General features: G+C 38.3%; 1 protein-coding gene across 1 annotated transcript in view; it reads left to right on the forward strand.

Moving 5' to 3' along the window:
* The window catches only part of LOC146436527 (uncharacterized), a 40,938-nt gene extending 33,536 nt beyond the window's left edge, over positions 1-7,402 (forward strand). Inside the window, exons 36-46 of the mRNA XM_085063805.1 lie at positions 214-425; positions 901-1,041; positions 1,250-1,467; positions 1,924-2,098; positions 3,254-3,297; positions 4,165-4,287; positions 4,387-4,485; positions 4,876-4,998; positions 5,331-5,376; positions 5,780-5,894; positions 7,121-7,402. Of these exons, the coding sequence (XP_084919931.1) occupies positions 214-425; positions 901-1,041; positions 1,250-1,467; positions 1,924-2,098; positions 3,254-3,297; positions 4,165-4,287; positions 4,387-4,485; positions 4,876-4,998; positions 5,331-5,376; positions 5,780-5,894; positions 7,121-7,337 (1,513 nt within the window). The 3' untranslated portion in view covers positions 7,338-7,402. The remainder of the gene's footprint in view (positions 1-213; positions 426-900; positions 1,042-1,249; positions 1,468-1,923; positions 2,099-3,253; positions 3,298-4,164; positions 4,288-4,386; positions 4,486-4,875; positions 4,999-5,330; positions 5,377-5,779; positions 5,895-7,120) is intronic.
* The last annotated feature ends 3,025 nt before the right edge of the window (positions 7,403-10,427 follow it).

Raw genomic sequence — 10,427 nt, forward strand, 5'->3', positions numbered from 1 at the left:
CACAACTGTCCCCAGAATCACAGCACCAGAGAGAGAAATATCAACAATCATTGCTACCACCACCACCACCTCTCCTCCTCAGACTGAAGGTACAACCACCAGCACCCCACCCACAACAACTGTGCCCACCCCAGCCACCAGCAGTGCCAGCACCTCCAGGACTACCAAGGGAAGCACCACAACAGCCTCAGCAACGACTGCTTCTGGCAAAACCTCTACTGCAGCAACCCAGGCTCCAACATTGTCTACGTCTGCCTTCACTGTGCCTGAAATAAAATTAAGAACCACTACCCCGGGTGTTCTCACTACCACTCTTCCTCAGTCTGGAAGTACCATAGGTGTTACAGAAATTCTTACAACATCCTTTTCTTCTACTGTAGAGAATATTGCTTCCACTCTTTTGTCTGCCACCACTGTCATCCCAGGTATGTAATTCTCTACTTCTTGAATGTTTACGATCAGCTTTTTCTTTAGAGCAACATTCGTATCTTTGTGTTCTGTGGCTTCTTCCCCTAAACCAATCTGTGATTGTATGATTCTGTGACCATTTATATTCCTTGAAACACATAAACCAGTTTTTAATCAATCTGCCCCTCTGTCACTAGAATCTAGGTTTCACAGCTGGGTTAGCTTCATAGTATTAATTCTTCCTTCAAGGGCAAAAGTTGAAGCCTTTGAAAACTTTAGAGGTAAATGTCTTAAGATTTGCCAAATGCCAGTTATTTTTCAATGTATAATGAAACAATTTCCACAGTCTTCACTTATTAATAGGTCAAATATTTCAATGCAACAAAAATGTTCACTTGATTTTCCAGAATGTTGAAATGACCTCTTGAATATGTTAAAATTATTAGATCAAAATCCTGTGCTGCAAACTAAATTATTACTTGTGCTCAACAGCAACTTCAACTGGTACATCACAATCAAGCCGTGTTACAACAAGGACTCCTGCAACCATCAGTTCTTCCACCAGCCCATCCATTACATCCAGCAAACTAACTCCATGCTTTTGTCATGTGTTTGACACTTTATTTTCTCCTGGTAAGTGTCTTATTTTATGATTATAAAAAATTTCATAAGCAACATAAACCCTTAAGACTCTCTTCAGTTAAAGATAAGCACTCAAAATCATCTAAACACAGAACTTTCTATGCATGAATATGCCTTATATTTTCACAATATTTTCTTGGTTTTTCTCATTAAGTATTTTCATTGGTCTTGTAATTTCTCCTCCAATTTTCATCTACAGGGGAAGTGGTATACAACAGAACGGATAGAGCTGGCTGTAATTTTTATGCACTTTGCAGCAAGGAATGTGAGATTGAGCCGTTTCAGGGGCCATGTCCTTTGACAACTCCTGTCCCTTCAGTCACCTCCTCAACTACACCACAAGCTTCACCAACCACCGCAACAACCCTCACAACTTCAGTGGAAAGAAACTGTACTGATGTCAATCCTTCACGAAAGGTGGTTCCCCTCCCTACTTTCTAATACACCACTCTTGCAAAACCAGACCAATTTCTGTCCTTTAACAGCCAATTCAAATCAACCTCAATGTATCTCAGTAACAAAGTTGGTCGTGGAACAAAGGACCTGATAGCACACAGTTATTTAACCTGCCATTACCAGACTTTCAAGTAATCTCTAGGTGAAAAGCTCACTAAGACCATGGCAGAGACTTTTGGTTTTAATAACAGTCATTTAAATTTCACAGAAATAAGTAGACTAGCCATGAAATGTAAAATACCATTCTTTTAATGTGGAAGAAAATTCTGTAGTTGTTCTCAGCATATCTGCTCTTAAATTGTGTGCTAAAATAACTCTAATCTGAATTTCCTACTAATTTTGAGAGTGTATCTTAAGTTAAAACTGAACAACTAGGGGGAAAGAGCATTTAAGAATAAATAATCCACATATTTTCAGCCTGGAGAGGAGTGGATAAGTGAATGCCAGAAGTGTGTCTGTGACTCCCTCACTACTACTGTGCAATGCCAGCCGCTCCCATGCCAGACACCTCAGCAAACAGTTTGTGACCTAGGATTCGTTTCCATGGCTGTACTACCACAGAAAGACCCATGTTGTCCTGAATTTGAATGCCGTAAGTATTACAAATACTTACCGTACACTCCAGTAAATTGCATTTACACTTCTGTTAATATCTAAGCAAGTTCTTCATATATCACAATAACAACAAAACCTTCCTTAATTTGTTTTGTCTCAGCGGACACACAATTTTTGACTAAATATTCATTAAACCTTTAAAAAAAAAAAAAAAAAAAAGAGTTATTTTCAATTAACTTCAATGAGAGAATGGGTGGGACAGCAGAATAATATTTTGAACATTCACTGGTCTCTGTAGCTCAACTATCTCTGTACTTGTAATCATAAATGTTATCAATGTATCTTTTTCAGTGTTATTAATGTAATATTGGAGCCCATTAACATTAGCCTAAATACAACTAAACAAAGATACACAAACATAAGAATAAGCCAGTAAAATTCGTAACTGTTAACTACAAGACCAAGTAATGGGAAGCAATAATACAAAGTGAATTGTAATCAGTAACTGAATTGTCAGTGTATGAAAAGTAATAATTATACTTACGATCTTGCCAGATGTCATGAAAATTAAAAAATCCTATAGTTATATAACATTATTTATAAACATACCCTTTTATATACATATATTTTATATATGTATACCTGTACAAAAGAATAAAAAGAAAAAAGTACCTGTAAATAAGCCTGAAAAAGGAAAGTCAAAACAAAGGAACAAGCAAGTTTGAAATAGTTCTGTGAAAGAAATAAATGGGTTCTGCCATGTTGTCAAATTTTAATTACCACAGTAGGAATACCTTTTTCCACAGAGTCAATCTTCCATACAAGCCATGTTGAGAGGTCACAAAGAATCAATAGCTAAAGCATCTTTGAATGTCACTGGACTCCTAGGATTCAAAGAGGAAACAGCTAATTTAATTTGAATTGAACCAGATATTGAAAGGGCAAAAAAGGAATTTTCCAGGCATAGGTTGAGTTTGAAGCCATTCCCCTCCAGCTCTTCCAGCTGATTTTAATGATGAAACTTTACTTAAACATTCAGCTACACTGCATACGAAGTCTAAGCACGTAGGGGGATTGAATTCGAGTTTTCAATACTCTCTGTGTTAGTAACAAAACTTGATAACATCGTGACTTCTCAGGAAGTCTCACAATATGAGTTATTCTGGAATTAATTTTTTGTTTTGTTTTTCAGAACCAATACCTGATGTCTGTGTGATTAATGGAACGTTGTACACGGTGAGAATGATATAGCAGTATATTGAAAAGTACATCTTTTCAACAAAAATAACTCTTTGAGAAAGTTCTTTTCTCGGCACATGTTTTTTGGGTTTGGGTTTTTTTTTTTTCTCTCTAGAGCCCTTAATTGGAAGTTGTTTGGCTATTTTAATGTCAAAATCGAATTTGTCACAGAAATGTTTCTCAACATGTAGTATGAGCATGTACCATTTTTAGTGATGTACTTTCTTTTTAAGCTTCCTCTCACTTCTGTAATTAATGGGTTTTCCAAACAATCTGATGAATAGCAGAAACTCAATCACTCTTTGAAATAAGCCCAGAGAACCTTAAAAAAATAAAGCTAACATTTTTTCTTCAATTGATACCTAAATCTTTTTGCTAAAATTGGTACTTAGGTCATTAACTCATAATTTAAATATTAGCACTGGAGCCTTTGGGGATACCTTTCAGAGGGACTAAAATCCATATGGAAATTTATATCTCTGCTTATGTATCTGCATATATAAAGGCGTATTTTAATATGTTTTTTAATTACAATTGCTTTATAACCACTGAACAGAGAGAGAAAAAAAAATTCTTAAATGGAGCATTGAAAAGCTGGCAAAATAATAGGACAGTACAAACCAGTCTTCATTTCATTAATTTACTGTTCCCTTTTACATTGTTTCATTTAGTTTCCTCTTAATATGAGCTTTCCTGCAAGGCATGAAACCACATAACTCTATGTTCAAAGAGAATTTGAGAGCTCAGTTGTACTTGCATTTCAGCAACATTAATGTTTCTCAGCAATGCTTTAAACTCTGCCTTTATATTATATATAAACTGTTGGCATTTGAATGTTTTTCGGGTTTTTTTTTTGTCTTGCAGGTTGGAAAGTCAGTAGTAATCGATTCATGTAAGAAGTGTACCTGCAGTTCTGAGAGAGATCCAGAGACTAACGCAAACATTATGCATTGTGAAACAGTTCAGTGTGAGACATCTTGCCCACTGGTGAGTTCAGGGTCTCTAGGCTGCCCAGTCAGCTAGAGCAAGACTAGAATTCTCCATCACCAACTCAATATACTTTCTTCTTCATCTCTTTCCGAGTAGGGTTACCAATACATGACTGAGGAAGGAGAGTGCTGCGGGAAGTGTATTGAAGTAGCTTGCAAGGTCAAACTCAGTAACAACACTGTTCACGTGCTCAATGTAAGCATTCCTTTCATTTTCAGATCTCTCTGTTAGCCAATACAAGTTAGAACAGCTAAAAGCCAACTCATGTCCCTTACTAGTAAAAATATAATACTGAAATTGCTGGAAAAACAACACACCAGCTATCTGAATTGAACACTTACTTGGAATCAGATTCTTGATTTGTGTGGTTAATGGGGCAAAATGGGACAATGGTTTCTAATTCATGGTTTAAGTTTTTCAGAGCCAGGATTTAAACTTTCGAGCTAGCTACAGTTTGCAGAATTTCATTTTTGCCACTTGAAAGAAGTTCAGAAGGATATGAGAATCTTTGAGAACTTAATTAGCTCTGACATACTTGATCACAATGAAAAAAAACCAACTTTTGCTTTTCTTATAAAATCTTAGGTTAATGAGATCCTGCCACTTGATCAATGCAGCCATTACAAATGTGAAAAAATTGAAGATCAGTTTGTTGCAGTCCAAACTAAAAGAGTATGCCCTGAGTACGACGCCGACGAGTGTGATCCTGTAAGTTTTAATCAATTTTTCATTGATTGAATTCAGTTTAAATGAACAAGGAGGGACAAGGAATACAACAAATCACTTTCATGAAAAGTTGCAGGAATGTCTTAAGAATGAAACTAGGCTTAATCTATGATTAATAATAAGAAAAGCATAGTATTTTCTTATGAGACTACAAAGATTCAAGACTCCTATGGTGAGGACAGTAAGTCATCCATTGTTTCATTCAGGGTTCATCACAGAGAAGTCTTCTGCCCAGTATCAGTACTGCTTACTTATATTCTTACTCATGATTTTTATCTGAGCACTAATACAAATCCTCCTTTACTTTTACAAAGGATGAAACAGAGACTACTCCTGATGGCTGCTGCAAAATATGTAAACGTAAGTAATGCTGTGTTTATGTGTTCTGAAGAGCACTGCATTCAACTTGTAACTATCTTTGAGTGGATGGAAGGATTCTTCACTCACCCTATTTTCACTTATCCTATTTAGGAAGACCCTGTGTTCCACTATTTATTCAAAAGAAAACTGCAATTTTTTTTCCTGATACTGAATACCACAAATCAAACCAGCAATGCTCAGGCCTCTGCATTATTCCAAAGGCACTTTACAGCTGAAATCAAAGATTTATCTGGCAACTCTATATACATTACACAGTACCCACTCCATCGCATACTGCAGATTCTCAATAATCAGGCATCAAGCACTTCAAAACTGTTTTAGCATTCCTTTAATTCTGAGTTAGAGAATTGAAGTATATTTTCTCTCCTCCCCTCTTTTTAAGAAGCTACAAAGTGCAAGCCTTACAGCAAGAAAACTGTGATCCGCCATGCTGGCTGTGAGTCTTCTGAACCTGTTGAGCTGTCATATTGTGAAGGAACTTGTCCTGGCTCCTCAGTGTAAGTTCTAAAAATTAATTTAACAGCTCTATGGCTTCCTTTATACTGGTTTGTCACAAGGGTACTGAGGGAGCTGGAGAAAGTGCTCACCAAGCCACTTTTGATTATTGTCAGTGGTCCTGGTTAACCATGGAGGTCCTAGCTGACTGGAGGTCAGCAAATGAGATGCCCATGTACAAGAAAGGTTGGAGAAAGGATCCAGGGAACTACAGGCCTGTCAGCCTGCTCTTTGTACCAGGGAAGGGCATGCAGCAGATAGTCTTGAGTGTAATCACAGGGTAAACAGGGGATCAGGCCCAGCCAGCATGGACTTGGGAAAAGTAGCTGCTTGACCAACCTGATCTCCTGTGACAAGCTGACCCACTTAGGGGATGAGGGAAAGGCTATGGGTGTTGTCTACTTGGACTTTTGTAAAGCCTTGGACCTTAGGGAAGAAATTGTCCCCCTGCACTTAGTCCTGGTGAGGCCCCACCTCAAGTCCTGTGTCCAGTTCTGGGCCTGTCACTTCAAAGACATTGAGGTGCCCGATGTGTCCGGAGGAGGGCAGTGGAGCTGGGGAAGGGCCTGGAGCACAAGTATTATTAAGAGTAGCTGAGGGAGCGAGGGGTGTTTAACGTGGAGAAAATGAGGCTTAGGGGAGATACTCACACTCTCTACAGCTGCCTGAAAGGTGGGTGTAGTGAGGTGAAGGTTGGTCTCCCAGGTAACAAGGGAAAGGATGAGAAGAAATGGCTTCAAGTTGGACCAGGAGGGGTTTAGGTTGGATATTAGGAAATATTTCTTCACTGAAATGGTTGTCAAGCACTGGAGCAGGTTGCCCAGGGAAGTGGTTGTGTCACCATCCCTGCAGGTATTTAAAAGCCATGCAGATGTGGTACTTAGAGATATGGCTTAGTGGTGGACTTGGCAGTGCTGGGTTAATGCTTAGACTCAATGATCTGAAAGGTCTCTTCCAACCTACCTGGTTCTACAATCACATAAATACATTAACTTAGTTGCTATTCTGTGATTCCACTGAATTGAATCAGATTCAATGGAAGCAAGAACAGTTTCACTATCAAAGACAGAGGTAACAAAAACCACATTCATAAGTGTGTGTGAGAGGGAGGAAAGGAGGATGTACAAAAAAACCCCAAAACCAACCCAAACGAAAAATAAAAATCACTGAGGGGGGTTCTCTGTGTCAGCTTTTAATGAGATGCATTTTTTTCCCCCATGGAACACAGGTACTCTCTTGAAGCAAACCAAATGGAACATGAATGTGGTTGCTGCCAGGAAGTCAGCACCCAAACAAGAGAGGTGACCCTGACCTGCCAAAACGGAACCAGCATAAATTATAACTATCTCTACGTGGAAAACTGCCAGTGTGTGAATGCTTGCTCTTCAGAAACCTCTGCAGCACAGGACTCCCAAACCCAACAATCTGTGAAATACAGCTTCTAATTGCAACAGGCTGTATCACTTGGTTCCCAATGGTAACTGAGCTGAAGATATGATCACTGGAAAAAGCAAGCATAGATTCTAGGGAAGCTGGAATCATGTCTTCCCCAGAATAACTTGTGCTCCTTCTTTAACACTATTTTTTCATTTCTTATTTGAAAAAGTAATAAAAAAGTCTAATAATTGTAGTGTTTGGTTGGGTTTTTCTTAAGTGTAACAGTATTGAAGGGTAAAAACAGAGGACTGTGCAAAATACCTTGTGTAACTTACAGAAATATGCAAACACATTTATACTTGATCACAAAACCCATATTGAGGTAAAAAGAATTAAGGGGTCTCTAAAAAAGAAAGCAAGAAAATACTGCAGCTACATTGCACTTCTCATGCCTAGTGAAAGCTTCATTGCATGTCCGTTTTATAGACAAAATGGTTCTAACACATCTCAGTGACAGGAACAAAGCTGTTTTCTTTTATTTGATCAGTAAAACTTTCAGTACTTTTAAATTACGGTGACTGTCCTATACTCACCTTCATTATCTAAATGACAGAGGCATCAGGAAATTTTCTAACTCAGAAGGGTATATTCTCTAGTAGCCTTCGGGAATATAGCCCTCTTCCCAGATGAAGTAAAATTCCCTCACCCATGTCTAAATAGCTCTTCCTACTGGTATAAAAGGTACAAAGACAAAAACATGCCTCTTATTTGCTCATTTCCAGCTCCTTTAATTTGTTCCTGATGCTGCATGCATTGTATGTATTTCAAACGTGCTCCAGTGTACTCACACATCATGGAGCAGTGTGAAGTATCTTGCTTACCACTCTATCCCTCAGACACTGCTGTGTGGCCACCAGCAGTGTGTCCCATATGTCCAGTAAGCCTGGGTTTAGCCCTTTTCCCCTTCAATCCAGTTTAAGGCTCTTTCAAGACGTACTGCAGCCCTGTGCAAAGATCCTTTTCTCTGTTTGACACTGTTGCCCCCACTGTTGCCACCAAGTACCATCTGCTGGTTCTTGTTTCTTCCCTCATCATTCCCTGCAACTGGAAGGATAAAGGAGTATACTACTCATGCTCTTGATCCCATAGTAACCAGGTGTCCCCCAAGGCCCTGAAATCCCTTCTGATCATCCTTGGCCTTCATATTTCAAACTTCATCATTGCCTACATGAGAAAGCAGTAATGGATAATAATCCAAGGCTGTACCAGAGCTGAAAGTTTCCTCATTGCACCTCTAACCCAGGCCCCAGGGAAGCAGGAGACTTCCTTAAGAAGTGGGCCTTGCCAGGAAGTTGGACCTTCTGTTCCCCACAAGAGGGTCTCCTATGCCAACACCTTATCTTTCTTTCTGGAAGCAGTTTTGACACAGTGCATAGGGGAACTTCACCTTGGCAAGTCTTCCAGCACAAATGAACCATCATCCTCACCACTGTCTGGTTTCCACTTGCAGAGCATTGTACTCACTACACAAGGGCACCTGGGAAGGTGGGGTAGTCACAGAGTATCCCAGCTGTACCAGGCAACTTGGCACCATTCCCTACACTACACTATGTGCTCTTGTAACTGCTTAGTGAATAGTTTAAAAAACAGCATTAAGCATTTCAAATCAACCTCAATACTCCACATTAAGATCATTACTATTACAGAGATTACAAATTTAAGGGAGAAAAACATTGTCCTGTGACAGTGTCAAGTTCCTAATAATCTATAAAGAAATACAGACAGCAGAGACATGAAAGGTAAGGTCAGTGTGACTCAATGCAGTTATTTTATAAATGGAGATGATTTTTAAATGAATTGAATCATCAATTCTCTTTCAATGATAAACATTAAATTTATAGAAGTTGTCCATTTGTATCTACTGCACTGAAATGTTTTAAAAACATGATGTTCTAAGTGAACTCTTTGAATACTTCAAACAGCAGTACTTTCATAGCTGTCTCATCCATGGAAACATGGATATAGCTAAGATAATTTTCAATCTACTTGCTTTACATAAATTCACTTTTCCTGTGTATATGCAAATTTTCCTTCAAAAGTTATGGTGTAACCTAAGTATATAGTCTACTTGTTCTTACAAAATTAATTATGCTTTTTGGCAAGATAGTAAAGAAAATACTTCTAAAATATACCACTGCATGAAAATAGATTAACTTGGGTTTCTGACTAAGCTTCCTGAGGATCTAGAAGAGAAAGCTCAAGTCTTCAGTAGGCTACAACTCAAAACTGCAGAGAAGATTGCTAATATGGATTTTCATTTTCCCTTCCTAATCTAAGAAAACACATATATATGCATTTCTCCTAGAGGGCCTGCTCATGCTGATGTTCTGAAATGTTTTAGTAATTCAAAATACTGATTTTTCTTTACACCCCCACACACCATCACTGATTAACAGTGAAACGAAAAAGCTAATAAAAATACAAAATGCAAAATAGATGGTTCAGCAGTCACAAGAACACCAACATTTGTTTAAAGTAAACTAGTTCTCATTCTTTCTATCTCTCACAGCAAAATGGAGAAATGTGAAGCAAACTGTAACCTTTGATGATAAATTGGGATAGAAACTGATACTCAAGAGCTAGAAAAAAACCACAATTTGAACAGTTTTATTTCATAGGAACTCAACACATTAAGCAATAAATCAAAGAATATTCAGCTGTGAAAGATTTCTCTCAACTATCATTTGTTAAAAAAAATTAACTCTTGATTAGGAAAAAAGCACACTATGAATGGACAGTAAACCCCAAAATGTCAGCTTGGTAACACAGTAATACTTCAGACTAGCAGTTGGTTAATAATCACAATAATCAATGAGCATCAGAGTAATGCTGTCAAGTGAGAAAGGCCCCAGATAGCTTTCCAATCACAAAGAGATGCTACTAGAAAGAGATGCTAGGCAAACCAAATCTTTCAAATTAATTTATTACATATTAGCAGATGAAGCCAGTTCTTTTTGTAGCTGGAATAGCACACAAGGTCTATTTCATAACTGTTCATTTGGATACCACTCATCCAGAGTCCTCAATTCTTCACACTGCAGCATCCCCTCCATACCCACACACTGCTTTTTCCTCCTCCCTTGCCCTCAAACGCTGTC

Source organism: Lichenostomus cassidix, chromosome 5 (genome assembly GCF_008360975.1).
Source record: "Lichenostomus cassidix isolate B80296 chromosome 5, HeHo_3.0, whole genome shotgun sequence".
Classification (NCBI taxonomy): domain Eukaryota; kingdom Metazoa; phylum Chordata; class Aves; order Passeriformes; family Meliphagidae; genus Lichenostomus; species Lichenostomus cassidix.